The sequence below is a fragment of the Lates calcarifer genome, linkage group LG11 (genome assembly GCF_001640805.2).
Source record: "Lates calcarifer isolate ASB-BC8 linkage group LG11, TLL_Latcal_v3, whole genome shotgun sequence".
Lineage (NCBI taxonomy): Eukaryota > Metazoa > Chordata > Actinopteri > Centropomidae > Lates > Lates calcarifer.
Window position 1 is genome coordinate 3086679 of NC_066843.1, and position 19941 is coordinate 3106619.

General features: G+C 44.7%; 1 protein-coding gene across 2 annotated transcripts in view; it reads right to left on the bottom strand.

Annotated features, from left to right (window-relative positions):
* lrrc4ba (leucine rich repeat containing 4Ba) overlaps positions 1 to 19941 on the bottom strand; it is a 34617-nt gene that overhangs the window by 11692 nt on the left and 2984 nt on the right. The window contains exon 2 of one of the 2 annotated variants that reach the window (XM_018672199.2): positions 1519 to 2065. In XM_018672199.2, coding sequence (XP_018527715.1) covers positions 1519 to 1764 — 246 coding nt within the window. In that variant the 5' untranslated portion in view covers positions 1765 to 2065. Of the gene's footprint in view, positions 1 to 1518; positions 2423 to 19941 lie in introns of those variants that run through there. The other variant, XM_051073847.1, reaches the window with a different exon arrangement.

The following is a 19941-nucleotide window of genomic DNA, read 5'->3' on the forward strand; positions in this document are numbered from 1 at the left end:
AGGCAGCAAGTGAGCGCAACTAAAAGCCCCTTAAATCTCTGACTGTTTGAGATATGTGTGGCCAAAGCCCTCTGTGAGACACACAGAGACTCCTGGAGTCAGGCCATCACCTCTTCTGTATGTAGAGCAGGAGAGGGGGGGTAGGCAAAGAAGGGAGAGGGGTGGGGATGTTAAGAGGGGGTGGGAGCTGTCAAGGCTTTACTCTCAGGGTACTCAGTGAAGGAAAAAATAAGCCAGAGAATCTAGGATGCCTTCAGGTGTTAAAACATTTTTAGATTTTTAATCATTTCAAGTGGGGCTGCAGGATACAACAAACCGAATCGGAATTTGTAGGCTAAAAACGAAACGCGACGAATATTGTTATTATTTCTTTCTTTCTTTTTTTTTTTCCACCATGTGAGCAGCATCTCTTAAAAACCTCACATACAAAATCATGTGGCGCCATGTCCCATTTATGCTCCGTTAACGTCACATGATGTTTAATAAGATGTTTTCTCGGAGGAGTAGAGGATGTGAGCGACTGCTCCGTCCGACCTACAGAGCGGGTTTGACACGATAAGAGATGCACTGGAAAATTTTAACAATGTTTAGGATGCTCGTCGCTTTTCATTAGAGGAGATAAAATGTAGTGGAAATGAATTTAAAATCACAAAAGAAACAAAGCACTGTCAGCAACATGAAGGGGGAATCCAATTACTTCAAATGCAGCTGCAAAGAGTAAAAATCAACCCACTCTGTTTATAAAAGTAGAGATTCATGTGCTTTGTATTGATGGTCTGTGGTTAAATGATCTTCCCTTGCAGCTGTAAAGCCACAAAACGCTGTCTAGGGACTCTAGATAAATTGGTAATGCATACAAAAGGCAGCACGGTGTCATGGAAATATGCCTTGCTTTCAATTCATAAAATATTCCCTCAGTTCACCAGAGGCTTAAGTGCCCTTTTTCTACCATTACTGCTGCTTACTTTTCTGTCTCTTCTCAGAACTAAAGTTTCAAAGAGAAAACCTGTATCAACAAGTTAATCCCAACATCCACGACCGGCTGCAGAGGAAAATGCTCCTTATGATTACAGGCGAAAAAGAAAATGCATATGTAAGTATTAAAGACACATTCGTGTATTTATGCATGTAGGAGATGAGCCTTTGTCTCTTCTATCAATAACTATATAAATAGCCACAGTTATAATAAATGAAATCAATAAGTGTATTAAGACGTGTCAGGGGGGCTATGTGCTGAAAAGACTGTGAAAGCTACATGTGTGAGATGATAAAATGTGTGTGATAAATAAGAAATGAGTGTGAACCATGACCTCCAGTCGGTCATCGTTACACAAGAAACAACCAGCAGTCGAAAGAAATCAATAATATTTCACACAAGCATTAAATTACGTTGCCTGTTGCGATTTATGGCGAAGATTAATATGAGTTATTTTAGATTAAAAGATGTTTATACAGAAGTTTTTGTCATGAGAGTCGTGTGCAAACGCTAATCAACACCGACAAGACACCTGCGCTCACCTGTATGGAGTTCTCCTGCAGGTTGAGGTATCTCGTGTTGACTGATATGCTCTCGGGCACCTCCTCCAGGTTCTGCCTGGTGCAGATGACTCGGCTGGCCTGGTTGGAGCAGGTGCAGAGGGAGGGGCAGGAGGAGGCGGCTCCCACCAACTCCGGCCCAGGGAGGAGGAGCCGCAGTAGCAGCTGGGCCAATAGAAAGAGGAAGGGGGAAGGGCCGGGAAGGCAGGTCAGCGTGGCGATGCGCATGGCAACTGGGACATGACCCTGCTCTTTAATCCGAAGGTACAGGTGAGGTGACTCCACACTGGTGGATTTGCGAGAGAAGGTTTACTTTCCCTTTGGTCCTCCCGTGGCAATTTGTTCTTTCTAATTCCACATCCTCCGAGATGTTTTTTGTCCTCTGTCGATCTCTGTGTTTTCTCCTCTTGTTTTTTGAACATAGAAATATGCAGATAAACAGATGTTATTCCCTCTTTTTTTTCTCTCTCTCGTGTTGTCTGGGGATTTGAGTGAGGCTTTTTGTGAAGTGAGAAGAACCCAGGAGTTACTGTGGAAGAACAAAAGAGAGAGAGACAAAGAGAGGGAGACAGAGAGGAGATATTAAAGACAGAACACAGACAGCGCTTCGTGTTTTCACCAACAGAGAATGAATAGAACAAATAACAGGTAGACATCTACAGTATAGCTTATCATGGGACAGGCTGTCAAAAAAATCTTTGAGAAGCATTAAAACTTCTGTGTCACTGCTCATATCAAATCTCACATAATCCCTGAGCAGACGTTTTGTCAGAAATCAAATCCTCACACCCGGAGTGGGCGGGAACCCATTCCTGTAATTAATAGTTCAAGGTGGCGGTATGGAAATACGAAAACACGCAACCTAAAGTAGGACAACAGAGTGTTTCTGTCTTTACAGGACTGCATTCAGCATGTAAACATGAATAAATCAGAGACACATTAATTTTTGAAACATTCGGTATAATTGTAAACAGATGAGCTGCATCACACACACAGTTACTCTCAGACAGAGACGCAATGATCTGGTTTTTGTCGACCGACAGATTATCAATTTATCAGGATCAATTCATTTATTGAGTTAGTCAGTGTCCAGTATTCAGATGTGTAAGAGAGGAGTCCTGCTCACTGCTCAAACGTCTACTAAATTCTCAATAAGTAATAAATGCACCATAAGATTCTGTGGTTTTTGTGACCATAATAAGGCAAATATACGGTGGCCCTGAGGGACAAAACACATCAACATGTCGCAAAACACAAACAAAATGTGTGAAACTGTGAGGTGTCGTTGCGATTTGACCCTCAGGGCCACCGTAGGAGGTTACCAGAGCTCTACGTGATGCCACGCTGCTTATTGTTGAATTGAATGGGAAAAGAAACACAGAGACTTTCAATTTGCGTGATGTAAAAATGTTCATGTCTGTGTTAATCACTTATGAAAGTTGTCGGTTGATTAATGAGCCAGTTCTCTCAGTGTTAAAAAAGGAAGTGAGACTTATGTATTCTAATAATAATAAAGCTCCTAATAATCAATATAAATAGAAAGATAAAACACTGAAGCATCACGGTTGTGATAGAAGAGATTGTGAGAAGTGTGTAAGGAGGAAACCCATGACTCAAATAGCAAAAAAAAAATTACAATTCCCTGTTTACAGAGTGTGAAACAATGTTGGACTTTAAAGAGAAATGTGCCGCTCTTCAGCACAAAGAGAAACACTGTTGGGTTTCTTGCGAGAGCAGATGGCTGGAAGGAGTGAGAGGAGAAATCACTCCCATCAGCCACTTCAGTAAAAAGCAGACAGGAAGTGACAGGGTTTATGGGACATGTGGTCTGTGTGAGATAGAGGCTTCCAGTCTTATTTGTTAATTACACCAAGGAATAACAGTTAATTGAATGTGCTTGTGTTACCACCTTTTTTAAAAACAACAAAACTGAAAGCTGAGAATTTGCAGCAGCGTAGATGCAGTGGTGGTGGTTTGTGGGACTAAAATGCTAATTCCACTCCAGTATGAGCACAGCATCGCATGCTCTAGGGGCTGGAGAATGGTAGCGAATGGTGCAGTCTACATTAACACTAATAGATGGCCAGCTCAAGTCAGGCTCCACCAGCCTGGAGAGACTCAGAGTCCCCCCACTCCCTCCCTCCTCTGCAGGTTATTTAGACCTGAATAACCTTAAATAAGGGCATCCAGCGATCTAGATGCAGTTATTAATGATGATGGTTGTAATGATGGGACTTTGACACGCAAACTCATTTGACACGCCGAGCATCCTCACTTGGCAGAGTGAGAAAGGAGACGAGGAAGGAGGAGAGGGGGGAGACAGAGAATGAGAAGGAGAGAAGGATTATTAATCTGATAGATGACTGTATGGCTGCAGGCAGAGAAGGGAATTATCAACACTACAGTAATAGATGAATACTGAACAGCTGCAGAGAGAGCGGGCCGGAGAAAGAGAGGGAGAAAGAAAAGAGATAGAGATGGAGACAGATGGAGGGAAGGTTGAGTGAAAGGGATGATGAGGGATAAAGACCCAGAGAGAGGTATAAATAGTGGGGAGAGCAGAGAAGAGATCAGTAGTAAAAGAAAGAAAAAAAAAGTGGAAGAGGGAGAATAGGGAGGGAGAGAAGAAGAGACACATTAATATTAATAATCTGAGGGGGGGCTCAATAGAGAGATGAATATAAAACAGAGGGAGATGGAGGGAGGGGAATGACAACACAGAGACGCATATAAAACAGAGCGATGGAGAGATGGAGGCAAGAGACAATACGAGGGGATGAATATGAAACAGGTGGAGGTAAAGAGGAAGAGAGAGGTTTCTCCTGAGTGGGAGGAGAGGTGGAGTGTGTGTGTGTGTGTGTGTGTGTGTGTGTTGATCAATAATGCACACGCAGTAGTTCAATGACATTAAAACACACACACAAGGACACGATGATAAATCATATCAGCGGCAACATCTCTGGTCAGACAGAGCAGGACAGCAGTGGCAGCGGGGGACGGCAACCGCAACAAGCAACACACGGCAACGGTGCAACAGTCAGCGGATTGGGGTGGGTGGGGGGGGGGGGGGCGGGCGGCTGCCCCCTCCCCTCCTGACACCGGCACTCAAGTGTTATTTTTGGATCGACTCTCACCTTTTTTTTTTTTTTACATATTTTAATTTCCAGTCACCCTTATTCTTTTTTTTTTCTTCTTGCCAGCGAGAGCTAAGTGCCAGAGCTATTTCAGGTAGACAGCGTCTGAGCAGAGTCGAAAGGTGCAAAAAAAAATGAAAGAAAGAAAGAAAGAAAGAAGAAGAAGAAGAAGGAGGAGGAGGAGGAGGAGGAGGGAGTCGGTGGAGGCTGAGGTTAAGATGGTGGAGGTGAGCGTGAGTCCATAGAGGAGACTGAGACTAGTTGGAGCTGACAGCTGGTTAGAGGCTGGTTGATTGTGTTCTGCCTCACCACTGCCACTATCCACATGTTACAATCGTCTCTACCTGTAACTCCCCTCCTCCTCCTCCTCCTCCTCCTTATCTCTCTTGATATCTTCCTCCTCCTGTCTCCCATCTCCTCCTATAAAAGCAGGAACACTCTCTTCCTGTCTGCAAACTCTTTTGCAAACTCATTCAACCCCCACCTCTCCTCCTCCTCCTCCTCCTCCTCCTCTTCCTCGTCTTCCCTCCCAGCTGCCTTACACTTCCTTCCTTCCTCCCCACTACTACATATTTCCTGCACCTCCATCCCCACCTCCCCACCCTCCTGTGCGGCGCGCTGTAGTGTCCACTAGCGGGGGTAAACGTTGCACTGACCTCGCAGTTTGATGAAAGATTAACCTGCTACAATGATGCATATTAACCCTTAACCCCCCCTCTTCCTCCCTCCTCCCCCTCCTCCCTCCTTCCTCCGTCCTCCCCCCACCCTCTCCCCCAATTCTCTTTCCGCCACAAACACACTGCAGCTCCCCCCCCCCCCCTTTTTTGCTCTCTCTGCATTCAAATCTTAGCCAACAGAGTTACCATGGTTACCTATTCACCACAGTCTCCCACTCCGTCCAGCTGTATCCCACCGATTCCACATCCACCCCGCTCCCTCCTCCTCCTCCTCCCTCATTAGCACCCTATACACACTCATATACAAAACGGCAATGGAGCAAACATCGAATGACATCAACCCGCGAGGCCGCGTCTACGTTTCCCAGCGCCGATGACACACTTTAACTCGTCCTGTGTGTGTGTCACCCCCCCCCTCCTGAAACGACAACCAACCATAAATCACGAGTGTAAAGGTCAGGGTCATTTTTCCTATGAGTGATGATGCAGTGGCAGATTAAAAGGTAGGTAAACCGACATTGTGGCGACTCGAAACCAAATTAAACGGGCATGAAAATAAATGAAAGGAGAAGTTTCAGCAGCTTCTTAAAGCTCACATATTTGCATTGCATGTTGCAGCACATGAAAGATTTCTGTGGAGGTGGTTTGAAGGGGACACGGCTCAGTTTGGAGAGAGGTGATGTCACGTTTCCACGAACCAATCAGAATCAAAACATGATGACAGCTGCTGAGTTTTTAGCGTACGTTACTACTAAATTTTAACTATGATTGTTGCTAATTTAGCCACAAATATTTTACCTTAAAATAACAGCGATATAGAACACAAAAATGCGAGATATTTCCTTTCAAATATGCAGAAGCTGAAGCTCCACCGCGGCCGGTTGTGGACATATTTTTTAGGACGTTTGTGCGACGGTTTGCAGTCCTGCTGCGGAGGCAGGGGAACCTGCGTGATCGTGATGCCTTTACTAAATGTCATCGCTTTTTCGTCGTATAGTATTTGTGTTCTAGGTGAAAGTTATAACAAAAACAACAGCTCGAAAAAATAAATTGATGTGTAAAAAAAAATGTGTAAAGGCCTAAAAACCAGCGTTTGTCTCTGATAACCAGGAAACTTTGAAAATATCAAGAATTAGAAACAGAGTTTCGGTGTGTTTGTTACAGCGACAGCACTTCCTGCTGCAGAAGCCGAGGATCGTGGGTAATATACACCTGTTTCAGTACAGCGAATGGGACTACGCAATCAGAGCTGCAGAGGGCGCTGTGGATCAGCAAAAATTACATTTTGTTGCTTTAAAAGGCCACAGTCAATATTTCAATGCATCACTTACTCGTAAAGATGAACCCACACAGATTTATCACACAACATTACAGTCCTCCTCAGCCCTACGGAGCTTTTTAGCATCTTTCAGCTCATTGTTTTGGTTCGCTCCCACTTCCTCTCATTTTAGCTGTTTACAGAGAAAACCCACTGTTCACCACCTGCCCACAACCACACAGCAAAGAGACAAAGTTAGAAACTAAGCTGGAGAACATAGTGGAGCATTTAGCAGCTGAAGAGCCAGATATTTCCCTCAGGAGTAAGTAAAGCCAAAAAGGAGAGTTAAAAACAGAGTAAATGTTGGACTTGGGGGACTTTAACTAAACCATGTATACTTAACATTTTTGGTAACAATTTTCCAGTGAGATCTACAAAACCTACACTTCCAGGCAGCCACCGTTTTTATTCATCTCAGTTTGAAAACTGATTTATCAGACTGAAACTCTATCACAGTGAACACAGAGTCTGCATTAACGTTTGTCAGGAGCAACACAAGCAAGCTTTAAGTGTGCTAATAGATTTTTCTATGATGGGGAAAAGAATGGAAACCATGAAATACATTCAAACTCCTAAAACACAGACGCATGTTTTGCAAAATGAGTGGAGAGTATACACAAGTGACTGGTAACAGATGGGCTAAAATGTGCAAAACTCCTGAGCCTTTAGATATAATGACAGAAAAATACAATTCACACCCCCCTCCCTTAATCGTCGCTCCCAGTATTCCTCTTAAATTTCCCCTTGAGCTTCAAAGAGAAGCTTCAAAGTTAAATAAAACATTTCCCCCCACACTGCTAGACAACATTACATATACAGTATAATCTCTGCTCTATAAAATATTAAAATTCAAGACCATTTCTTGAAGCTGAATGATTCCATCAAATGAAATATTCTACATGTCCCGTGTATTATTCTACACATACAGTGCGTCCCTGTAATTCGCTCTGACACATTTGATGTCTTCAGGATCTCGGCAGGAATTTAAAATAAAGTTTTGTGCATCTGAGAAATGCTTGGTTGCCCAGTATGAATTTTTTATGCTCCACTTGCCAAAGGCTCTGTAGGGTTGAATAGGTTAAAAGACCCCTATCTTCATGTTTCTGATCCTGGCTGCAATGATGTATCCTGCACATTTTTATTTCATAAAGATTTATGTCAGCCTCTAAAGGTTGGGTAATTGAGTTTGGATAATTTTACCCTCCACTACGTCTCTGCCTGTGACCACAGAGCTGTAATGTCGGGGTGGAGAATAAGGAGCGCAGGACTCTGCTTCTCTCTCCACCAGAAGCGAGTGATCATGAGCAGAGTATACTGACCACGAGTGGACTGTGCAGCAGCCTGGTGAGACGGAAACTTTTCTAACTAATACAAAGACTGAGAAACAGGAGGGGAGACAGCCAGAGAGGAAAAAAAACAAAAAACAAAGTGCGCTGACGGTCGAACAAGCGGCGCGTCGAACAGACAGGAGGACGCTCCTTCCCTCCAGTGTCCTGTCTGCACATCAGCATGGAGGCCCATCAATAATGACTTGGCGCACACCAAGATGGCAGCTCATGCAGCCACGAGAAGAAGAAGAAGGGAGGGGAGGGGGAAAAAAAGAAGAAGAGAAAAGCTAATAATGTCGGTTTGTGCGGTGGGAATAGAGCCATGACCTTTCCTGATCGCGGTGACATCTTGCCAATCAGGGTTGTGCCTGCGAGGCTTTAAGACAGTGGAAAATTTGTTCTCACACACCTCAATTTCTGAGACAAGGAGGTAATTTAAAATAATAACGTGAAACAGATTTTATCCCAAACAGACACCTACAGCACCAGCTGCTGGTACTTCTGTTATAAGAGGGATGGTATGTTTCATGGCAGCTGATGATCCAGTCAATTAACTTTTTATTAAAATTCAGCTAGCGCTGGTCCAAGTCTGATATGATGAATATGATAATGTTTTTCTGATCGATATCAGTATTGATCAGCAACCCTGACTGAATCTCTTAATCTGAACTGAATCCAAAAGATCTGGTTCCACAGGAAAGCAGTTACAGTTTTGTTATTATCTTGTGTTTCGCTGCAGACTTTTAGTGCCCTGTGTTCTGCAGTAACTGCTGTTTCAGAGGCTTTACCACCCGGAGAAAAATAAAATTCAGAGGGGAAATTGGCTCCTTCGATCTAAACGGCATCAATATCGGCCTTAACAGCCCACATAACAGATACCAATAAAAAACGATTCAGAAACAATCTCGCAGAATTTTGCGGCACACAGGTTGTCTGTAAATGGGAACAATGCTTGTGGTCTAATTGCTTACGACTGGCAGGGAGTTAGTGCAGCGAGGGTGATGAAGAGGGCAAGAGCGAGAACCCAGATCCACCTCCTGCCTTGTTCCCTCCAGCCCTCTGTCTCCCATTTCAGTGTGAATGCCAACAGCGACGAGTGGATGTCTCCTCGCAAACTGACAGAGTCTTGGCACCTTGAGGCATCGCTGGGGGCAAAGTCTCGAGGGGGGTGGGGGTCCTTTGAACTCCATTTTCAAGAATACAACACAGTTCTGGGTGCTACTCCCAATGGTCAACTCCACCCAGAGCAACAGAGGGGGAGTATCTTATTAAAAAAAGTAAAGTAATAGTAAAATAAAATGAATCAGGAGCCACTTAAACTGTTCTTCTAGGAGGTGAAGAGCCTGCAGAGGTGGAATCAGCCACAAAACAACATCTTTTAAGTGTAAAAACTGGAGGTCTTCTTACTTAACATTAAACTAAAAGCTTACTTTCTCTCAAAAGAACAGTAGCCAGGTTCTGAACCTGAGGGCCGAGACCTCCCTGAAGTAAATCTCAGAGATCACGTCATTACAGAGCCATTTTTCACAGTGAGTTTATCTCTTTTCTGATGTAAATCAATTTGTTTTATAAAGTCTGATTTAATCTCTTTATTCTAGAGCAACAACCTGTTTTCTTCAGTGATTTTGGAAGATCTAATTTCCAACAAATTCCTGAAACAAGTGTATTTCTGTTGGCAACACGTTGACTGTGTCATTACACTGATGCGCTGTGCAGATTTCTTTCCACTTGTTTTAAGAAATTGAGCTTTGATGTGAATCAGTGGGATATATATCTGAATACTTTGAGCTCCTCAGGCCTCGGAAAATCCTTCAAATGAAGCAATAAGGAATAATTCACCTCCACACTGAGGGAAGAACTTGTGATGAGGAGTCTCGAGTAGATATCTCTTCATTTATAGAGGTCACAAGTCGAAAAGGTTGAGAATCACTGACAGACTGAATGCTTAAAACTACAGTGACTGAGCATTTGCTCCACTGGAAGATCATCATCATATTATCACTTTGTAAGCTGATATGAACATGTTAACAAACAGAAAACTTATTTACACAGCAGTTAGAGTCATGTTTCTGTCCATTTGGCAAATATAAATCCAATGTTTTTTGTCTTTTAGCTCCGTTTTTGGTCTCTACCGACAAATATCTGTCTCCTTAGCTGCTAAATGCTCCACTACCTTCATCAGCAAGTCACTAACTTTGTCTGGTGCTACACCGAGCTTTCTCTCCTGACAACATCTGCCTGCTGTGGCCAAAAACTATGATTACTAGGAGAGCAGAAAGAGCGAACGGTAACAGTAAGTAGAGAGCAGCGAATACAGCAAATGTTTAGCTAAAGTTAGCGAACAGCAGCCACCAGAAGCAACAGGTCAAACCAAACCAAGCTGCAGCAGTAAAAGCTCTGAGTGTATTGAACTGAGCAGTGGTGCGTTTTATTGCTAATGAATTCAACTTTTTATTTGTAAGAAGATGTGTTATTTCTCCTGCCAAACGTGGTCATGTGATCTATATAAATATTGATTATAGCAGCTTTAAGTTTTAAAGTGTATGAATTAGCATTGAAGTTATTCAAAGCTCAGTCCTCTCGTTGTTCCCATTCTTACTTTGTCTTGACGTGGCAGTTTTCTCATCATTTAAAAAGACAATGAAGACAAACGGCCTCTAAACACCACATCAGTTCAATCATAATTTCTTAAAGTGATCCAGATTTCCAAGAAAAGGCTGGCCCCCTCCAGTGAACTGCATTTGAACACAAAGCGCCAAACCAAATCAGTCTCATCTCACTGCTTCTTATTAGAAGGGAATATGACGGACCACAATACAATCAAGTAAGAGGCTGCAGCGAGGTCTTTCACTTTCCCAGACGTTAATTTCTCCGGGCCTTCCTGGGCCGAGGCGGAGCTGCTCTATCACAAGTGTGATCTCGGCGCTGCGCAGCTCATAAGAAGCAGACAAATTTAGGATATGATAAATCAGCGCTAATATGATTACCCTCAGTGTCTGCTGGTTAACATAAAACAACCACTAAATTTTCACTTAGCAGGCGCTCCTCACTCAGCCTGCGATATCTTGTTTGTCCCAGCCAGGGGAAAAAAAGCAGCTCGTGCAGGATAACATACAGTACGCAGAGGCCACACTAAATATAAACCCTGCCACCTCAGCTAAAAAATGTAAAATATATGACAAAACACACTGCGTTTGTTTGAACGTCCCCGTCCACAGACGTGTCAGATGATAATCCTGCAGCAGAGACAGTTTCACCATAACCAGCCTGTTGTAATCCCATCCAGACCTTCCTCAGTCTGCTACTAACCAGCATTCATTTTTAGCCCAGTCCGCTCATCTAGCCACACTCAGCCCCTTCCTGGTCCCAGGGTAGTCTATCACACTTAAAGCTTACACTCTTCACAAGCCCTTATAAACATTTAAAGCATTTGACTAACCGCCAGGCAAAATTGACTTTGGGATGAAAAGACCAGGGGGCTTTTAAAAAAATGAAAAAGGGGGAAATTCTGCATCAGGACACAGAAGCCCTGATTTAATGGAAAACAAAAAAAAAAAGAAGTAGTTTTTATTCTGCAGAAGAAGCCGAGTCACGCACAGGGTTTTCTCTTTTTAATGATCAGGGAGGGGGAGGGAAGTTGGGGGTGGGGGGTGGGGGGATACGGGGCTGTGACAGAAGGTGCTTGTGAATAGTTTTCAACTGGGGAGCAGTGGTGGTGGCGATGGAGGGTGAGGGTGAGGGGGGGGACGCCGCTGTGTCGTATTGTGCTGGATGGGAGAGAGGAAGCCCTGCACTCCCCTCACTTCCTTTCCCTCTGTCTCCTCTGCCGGCCTCCTCCTCCTCCGCTCTGTTTCCCCCCCTGGAACTGAAAGAAAGCTGGACGAGCGCTGGCCTTGCTGGTGAATGAAGCCCTGACGTCATTTTGCCCACACACACACACACACACACACACACACAGACAGACACACACTGTAAGCAGTGTGACTAATAGTGTACTAACGTCCTTTGTGTTGCCTCAGTTATACCTGATTCATGTCTGGCTCCCAGGGGAAGGAGCCCCCCCCTCCCTCCTGCTTATTGAAATATTCAGAGATGTTAGTACAGGTGAGTCAATGATGCCAGTCGATAGCCGCCCCCCCCCACCTCAATAGGGATTTAAGAACCGGGGTCTGTTAAACCAGCACGCTGCCAGATTCAGGTGAAAACACCACTATTGTATTTGCTATAGATTTTTTTCTCCCTGATATCACACGCAGAGATTTCCCCACATGTGCACGAAGGTTTATGTAGAGACACGTTTGAATCAGCGTCTGTATTGACTCAGTCTGTGTTTGATAGTGTCGTATGTCGTAACGGGACAGAACGTGGAGGGGGAGCAGGGGGTGAACGTTCGAGCGCAGTCCGCTGGTGTTTTTGTTATTTATAAGAGCTGAAGTGTTTTAATGTTTCTGACCTTTTATCTCGTGACGAAGACGAGACTGAGCTGACCGTCTTTAAACGACTAAAATGGATATTTAATAATAAAACTTTAACAGAATCACTTCCTGTGCCCTTGAATCATCTTCCCGTGACTCTGAACACTGCACCTTTAACACCACAGCTACTGATAAAGGAACATTCACTGTACGTACATTATTGTTGATATTTGCTTGTGTGTTGTGTGTGTTTAGGTGGGGCGGTTTGTTAGTCAGCTAGTTTGTTTTGTTCTTGATGAGCACCCATGTCATTTTTAAATATTATTTATATAAGAGGAGGATTCTTCCTTCCACTGTAATTACTGTCTGTTATATTGGAGATATTGGATCTTTATTACTGTGCAAAATAAACAAACCTTAGCCAAGTGATGAACATAACCATAAACAGGTGAAATAATCCTGTAGTCAACACAAGTTGACGAAACTAAAAAAACGAAAACGAAAAAAATGGAAAATTCGTGTCCATGTACACGAATCAATACATTTAGTTTTGGGACTGTTGCATCGGATTTGCTGCTTTGCTTTGATATTTTGTGGCTTTTTCATCTGAACTTTTATTTAAAATGTAAAATCACTGGATGAAATTAAAACTGAAATGTTCACAACATTTTTGTCAACGAATCTCAGTCTTCTGTCGATTAAAACTCGACTAAACGTTTGTGCTTTTCTTTGACTCGACTAACATGAGATAAAAAAAAGATGGGATCATGGACTGAGACAAAGACTAAACCTAAAAACATCTGATAAAATGAACTCTACATCAATCATTCTTCACCTTGCTAACATCTTTAAAGTCATTTTAAAAAGGATGATTTTACTCTGTAAATTTAACAATAGTTAACACTAAAATACATAAAACTCTTATTTTGAAACTGGACGCTGGAAACTGTGTATTTGTACTTGTTGTCTTCTTCTTGTTACAGAAACACAGGTAAAAAAAATGTCAAAGGATTCCAATTAAATTTGGAGGAAAGGGCAGGTGAACGTCCACATCCATCTGTTTTCTACTTTCTGTAAAGGACATTTTGGAACATTTCTTTCCTGGACGACACATTTCTTCAGGCTCTGTGTTATAAAGTGCTAAATCTAAAGGACTGGGAACCTTCCACCTTTACCACCAGTCACTTTCCATCACGTGCCTACTGTATGTTAATAATCAACTTGTGAAAGTGGGATTTCTTCTAAACGCCTGCATTATAATGGATTAGAAGAAGATTACACACTCATCAATATTTCCTGGTTTCTGGTTTAACCTGAACAGGACACACACAGTATTTGTCCTGTTTTATTATCTATTATATCATGTTCCTGTTGTAATAACTATAACATATTTATAAAGTAGTAAATGGACTTTTGATGTCTTCTAACGTCTTGTTAGCACTTGAGCTAATCTGTCATTTTGTACTCCTCAGCTCAACGTGCAGAAGGTCAATTGAGCTTATGATTGTGCGATAAACTATTAATTAGACAGAAACTCCTCCTCGTTTCCTCCTTGTTTACTTATTAAGCTTCTTAGTGTGATCTCGTGACAGGACGTGCGGCCTCAGATGCCGCCACGCTCGCATTCTCTGCGTGGTTTTTTTTCTTTCGCTGCAGCAAAAAACAAACAAAAAAAAAACGTTTAGGGTTGGTTATTGGAGCGATATTACAATAAGCGCTTATTTTTAGAAAACAGCACAACAGCCTGATGAGGTTTCTCAAAGCGGAGCGTTCGGCGTTCCACATTTTAATCACCACTCATCCTTGTCAAATAGGATACACTGCAGCCCCCTCTGCACTGTATCCGTCTCCTACCTCGCCCTCCCACTCAAAATGTCCACAGACGCGCCGCTGCTCTCATTAGGATGCAGGATGCAGAGAGAAGCCCTGATCTATTCAGAGCTGCTCCTACAGGAGCAGGGACCTCCTCCCTCCCCCCTTCAGAGGGGGCCAAGAGCTGCAGATTAAAAGTCAGTGTGTTCATCACCCTGCTAAAGCACTCCCATTAACAGACATTACATTACCTAGCCCACATGTTCAAATCCCTAACTGGGGGGGCTTGGTACCACTCGTCATTACATGCTGGGATGAAAGTCTTTTTAATGTTAACATCTTCACGTTCACTACACCAGCTCTCAAACTTCAAATGAAATCCAGTTATTACTGTCCGCTCTGTGGCGCTGGCTGGTCGGGACGCCGATTTCGTGAACAATTAATCCGTATTTAAGGTTGTTAAGTGTGTTGATACACTCAATTCCTGCGCGCGCTGAGGGGGAAGCCGAAGCCAGCAGCTAATCAAAATGTCTCTCAGCCATTTACAGAGCAATGTAAACTGCAGTTTTTTTTTTTTGGTGGTGTATGGAGGGGTGGGGGGGGTTGCTCTAAAACCTTTTCCCAGTGTTTCCGAGTCGAGCGTTTGTTGCTCCCAGCTGTTTTGAAGAGGAGGACTTGGTTCAGCATTTCTGTGTTTCATGTTGCCCTCGCTTCTTTTTTTTAACTCAAGAGAGAGCATGCGAGTGTGTGTGTGTGTGTGTGTGTGTGTGTGATTTCTTTCACGAGGTCAAACTGTGGCGTGTCAGCTCCGTCTGTGTGTGTGCTCAGTGACATTTCTGTGATGGGGTCAGTCCGTGCTGCATTCAGCGTGTGTGTGTGTGTGTGTGCTCATGTTGTGTTAAAAGAAGTTACTGTACCATGTCTGAGCGTGCAAGCTACCAGATTTATTTTAAGTCTGTGCACCATGAGTGTGAGCTGGGTCACTTTAAAAACATGTAAAATACAGTTTATTTCTGGGTTTGCTCACAGGGACTGTAACACACATTACTGACTGTCTTTCCTGTTTAATTCTAAGAGTAATTTTCTGAAATAATCCATTGATTTTTCACATCTCTGGTAACGTAACAAGGTGCATCTGCTGAGACAGAGAAACTATTTTTATTTGGATAAAACTGGAGACGAGTGTTTGTTTTTCTTTCACTGACTCTTCTTGGATTATTGATGCGTTTAAGTGCCTGTTCTACAATCACTTATGATAATACTGAAGCGTAACAGCAGTTGGCTGTCACATTCAAATCATACCTTTAGCAAAAAAAATATTTATATTTGCTTCTCTTTGGGCGGATTTTCTCACATTTAAGGCGTCTGTGAACGCACCACGAGTCTACATTATCGCACAAACAATAAGGTGACTTTGAACATGAAACAAAACGTATTAACTGTAACCTGATGCATCATGGGAATCTGAATCAGTGCAAGCTAATATGTGGGGATTGTTCTGCAGTAACAGAATATGTGCTTTGGCATTTACAGCACATTTTAAAACGAAAAATATTTGACTGAAACGCGTCGTCTGTGCAAGGTTTAATTTAATATCCATCATTTTAGACTGGAGTGACATTTTGAGACACTGTGGAGCAGCGTGTACAGCGAGTGTCATCCTCTGCATTCAGTTATTTGTGTATATATATTGTGTCTTCTCTACCATTCTCTCTGCTGAGGCGATTTATAGTTTGCACTGTTTAGGTGGTGCAGAGCCCCGGAGTGTGCTCTCTTATTATTAAGTATAAATCTAACAGTTGGAGGCTGGTGTGTGCTGCACATACCAGGACACAGCTCCCTGATTCTCTAATTGGAGCAACAGCAGCACTTTAACAGGAGTTAACAGGTGCTGGGTTTTTTTTTTTTAAAGTTAAAATGAAGTCAAGTCTCACTCACTGCCATCGTTCACACACTCCACCCGACCGCTCCACCTGAGCACCTTTTAATTAGAGTCATTACAAGTATTCCTTTACTAGTCAAGGTCAAGGTCATCATCCATCATGCTTCATATTTTAGAGAGAAAGTGAGAATAAAGCAACAATTAAAACCAAGAATGATTAATGAAGAAGGAAGAGGAGAGTGTCCTGTTTTATATTGTGTTTAAATACGTCAACAATGCAGCTGGTTAACAGATGTGAAGGTGTACGCTGCGTGTGTGTGTGTGTGTTTACTGTTAAAAAAAAGAGGACTGCAAAAGAATACACTATAAAAAGTGGGATGGGATTGTGATGAATCAGAAAAAGAATTCACATTGTGGTGGACTGCAGTGAAGGAGCATTCACTCTGCAGTGAAGCAGGAGCTTCATTAGAATAAGCATAGAAACATTCACATGTGGAGCAGAGGTGGATACACTTTCATTATGTGTGTGTGACTGAGCACGGGACCTTACAGTTTTTGGTATAAATGGCAACAACAAAAACAAACAAACAAACAAACAGCGTGTGCGTGCGTGCGTGATAAGCGACGCTCTCTCGGCTCCCATCCACTCAGGCCTCGCCCCAGCCTTCCCCCTGAGTGACACACTGACTAATACACAGACAGATAAACACTCACACTGACAAACACGATAAGGCTTTGCCCACGGAACACTGACACGGACTGACTGATGGACGTCTCCATGGAGACCAGTCACCGAGACTGACACAGCGTCTCGAGCAGCCGCACCAACTAAAATCAGAGAGGTGAGGGTGAGGAGAGAAAGGGGGGAGAGATGGAGAGGGAGAGGTGGAGAGAGGTTCACAAAGCAGGCGTTGAAATATTCCGGCGTCCGCGTGGATGCGGCGCAGATCTCGGTTTTAACGGACCACGTGATCGACTCTCCCTGCCCTCCGATCTGCTCCTCTCACACCTCAGTCTCACCCCTCCATCACTCACACCTCTCCTCTTACAAACCCTCCTCCTCTCCTTCCCTTCACCTAAGGCATGTTTATTTCCACACCTCACCTCCTCTGCTGATTTTCTCCACCCTGCTCCTCTCTGCGGGTTCTTCTCTCCACCCCTCTCCCTCTCTCTCTCTCTCTCTCTCCCACGCTGTGCGAAATGGAAGCTCTCACAGAGACCTGAGGTTGCCATAGTAACCTGCCATAGTAACCACTCACCATCTTGCGTGTCTCCGTCACGTTGGCGGGGGCTCGGGGCGTCCGCGGCCCTGCTCTGCAGCTCCCAAAGCGGGGCGTCGGTTCAGTAAACCCTGCGGTGTGATGGAAAAGTCTGTCCCGCTTTTGCCTCGCTACACTCCCCCTCTCTCCCCCTCTCTCCCCCCTTCCCTCCCCCAAACCCTCACTGACTGAGAACAATAGTTATGTGCAGGTCAGTTTGCTGTATTGTTAGACACAGGTCACCGGCGGCTGAGAGGAAGACTGGCTCTGAGTTCTCCTGAGAGGCTCCCAACAAAATGACCGAATTAAGACTCACCTGGGCTTCAGGTGCGGCGTCTTAACCACACCAATTAAAACGCCCATTGTTCCAGTGAAGCCTGAACGCCTCACTGCAACAGCACCCAATCCAAAAAGAAAAAAGTGCAAGAGGGGCAAAATATATAAATAAACCAGTACAACTGAGTCAACACTCTACATAGATCGTGGAGAGTCCGGGGAGTTGGAAAACAAACAGTGAAGGCATGTTCAGGTTCACGCGCTGGCACTGAGAGTAATCGTCCTCACCATACGGCCCAATCTGTGATTTATCACCGCGATGGCGCACGGCTTCACTAACTACCTCCTCTGTGGCTCTTAGCGGGGCCTCCGGGGACCGCTGCCGGTCTGTCTCACCGACCTCCTCTGGAGCCACCTCCCCCACCCCCCTGAAAATACAACCACCTCCAACCAGATCCAAAACGGACGTCTGATTTCATGTCATCTTGTGCGACAGCGAGCCCACGCTGGAAACCGAACCCGTCTGTGTCAGGCTTGAATCACGCGGAGGAAGAAAAAAAAACAAAAACAAAACAACAACAACAAGGAGGAGGAGGAGGAGGGTGAAAAGTGTTAAACACCACAGTTTGGTCATCAGGGCTCTAATTTCATGTTTACTGCGCTCATGCTCTGTCTGCTTCTTGCCATCGACATCATCAATATTTATCCTGTCATCATCAGCAGCATCAGTATGCCACTACTGCTGCGCCTCCAGCCAGGCAGCCAGGCAGCCAGGCAGACAGAGGAGAGGCCCCAGCCTGACTCTGCAGTGCTGGATCGAGCTCTTATGCTGCCACTGACCCGAAACAAACTCCCCCAAGACTCTGTGCCTCGATGCAGCCAAGCCGGCAGCAGCCGCAAAGCATGGCGGTCACTGCGGCCTGACCGCCTTCGTTACCCAATCACATTTACTAATACTTAATCCAACCAGGAGAGGATAACATCTCCTCCTTTTTTTCTCGCGGGGCTGAGCGCGCTCTCTCTGCGGCCAGCTCGTTTCAAACGGCCTGAACCGAACCGCGTCCTGACGGCTTCCGTCTCCGGATTTAACCCTGTTTTACTAACACATGGTCGGACACAGCAGGGGGGGAGGGAGGGGGAGGGAGGGGGGCGTCCCTCTCCACTTTAGGTCATGATGAGAATATATTCCTCAGGGGAAATCTCACCATTTCTAATTATGTCAATTCAATGGATTATAGCATTCATTTGGTGTCATTAACCGTTGCCATTCTTCCAACTATTATTCAATAATTAATGCCCGCACAGTCATCATGGTCCCCGAAGGGCCAACACCCAGGCCTGGACCGGGAGACTCGATCAAACCAATCATGGCTAATTATAACCACCCCGCCATCACGGGCAGCTCAGCATCTCTGCTGCAGACGGGTCAGTGCTCATGGACCCCCCCGGTTACCGAGACTCAAATTGTGCCATATCATGCACAAAAAAAAAGCCGAATCTCAGATCTCCGTCTCCAGGTTCAGGCATGGCGTGAGCACGTGGCGACCGGCAGCGACGTGTGTGATATGATCCCAGTGTCTCAGACTGGGTGGGGGGGCTCGTTGTGCTGCATTATTAAGGGAGGTTGTTCCCACAGTTTTCAGCCTCTCGCGGCTGATGAGCGACTCTCTCCTCACCCTTCAACCTGTGCGCATCAGCAAGTCGCACGGCCATCAATCAATGCCACCCTCGCCCTGTGAAGAGATCAGCCACCAGCTTGCCCTGATTAGAGCAGTTTTAGTGTCATCTATAATCTCTCTCTCTCTCTCTGCCATACACACTGAAATGAGTGTATGTGCACAAACGCACGCTCACGCAGACACCAAATTTAGGGCAACAGTTACACTCCTTGCATTCTAATGTAGCAGCAGAGACGTCCCTCGGAATTAATGCAGCGCTTTGTCCTTTTAGGTACAGTACGGGGACGAGGAGAGGCGAGCGACACTAACCAGATTGAAAGCATCCCGGCTTCATTTGAAAGATGCACAAATGGTTGACATTGGGCAGTGCTGTAGTGGAGGGTGGGAGGGTGGGGGGGTCATTTATATGCCGGACTCCTCTCGTGCCCTTTCCCCCACCTCATGTGCTTGTTTTGCGAGGATTTGCTGTGACTTCTCTGGAAATAACAGTCCACAGATCCAGCAGCAGCGGTGGTGGTGGCGGTGGTGAGGGTGGGGGGCTGAGCATTATCTCAAAGTCACACCTTCCCTCTGGACCAGGTGTGCAGGTGTAATTTACCATGTCCCTGTTAACCTGCTTGCTTGT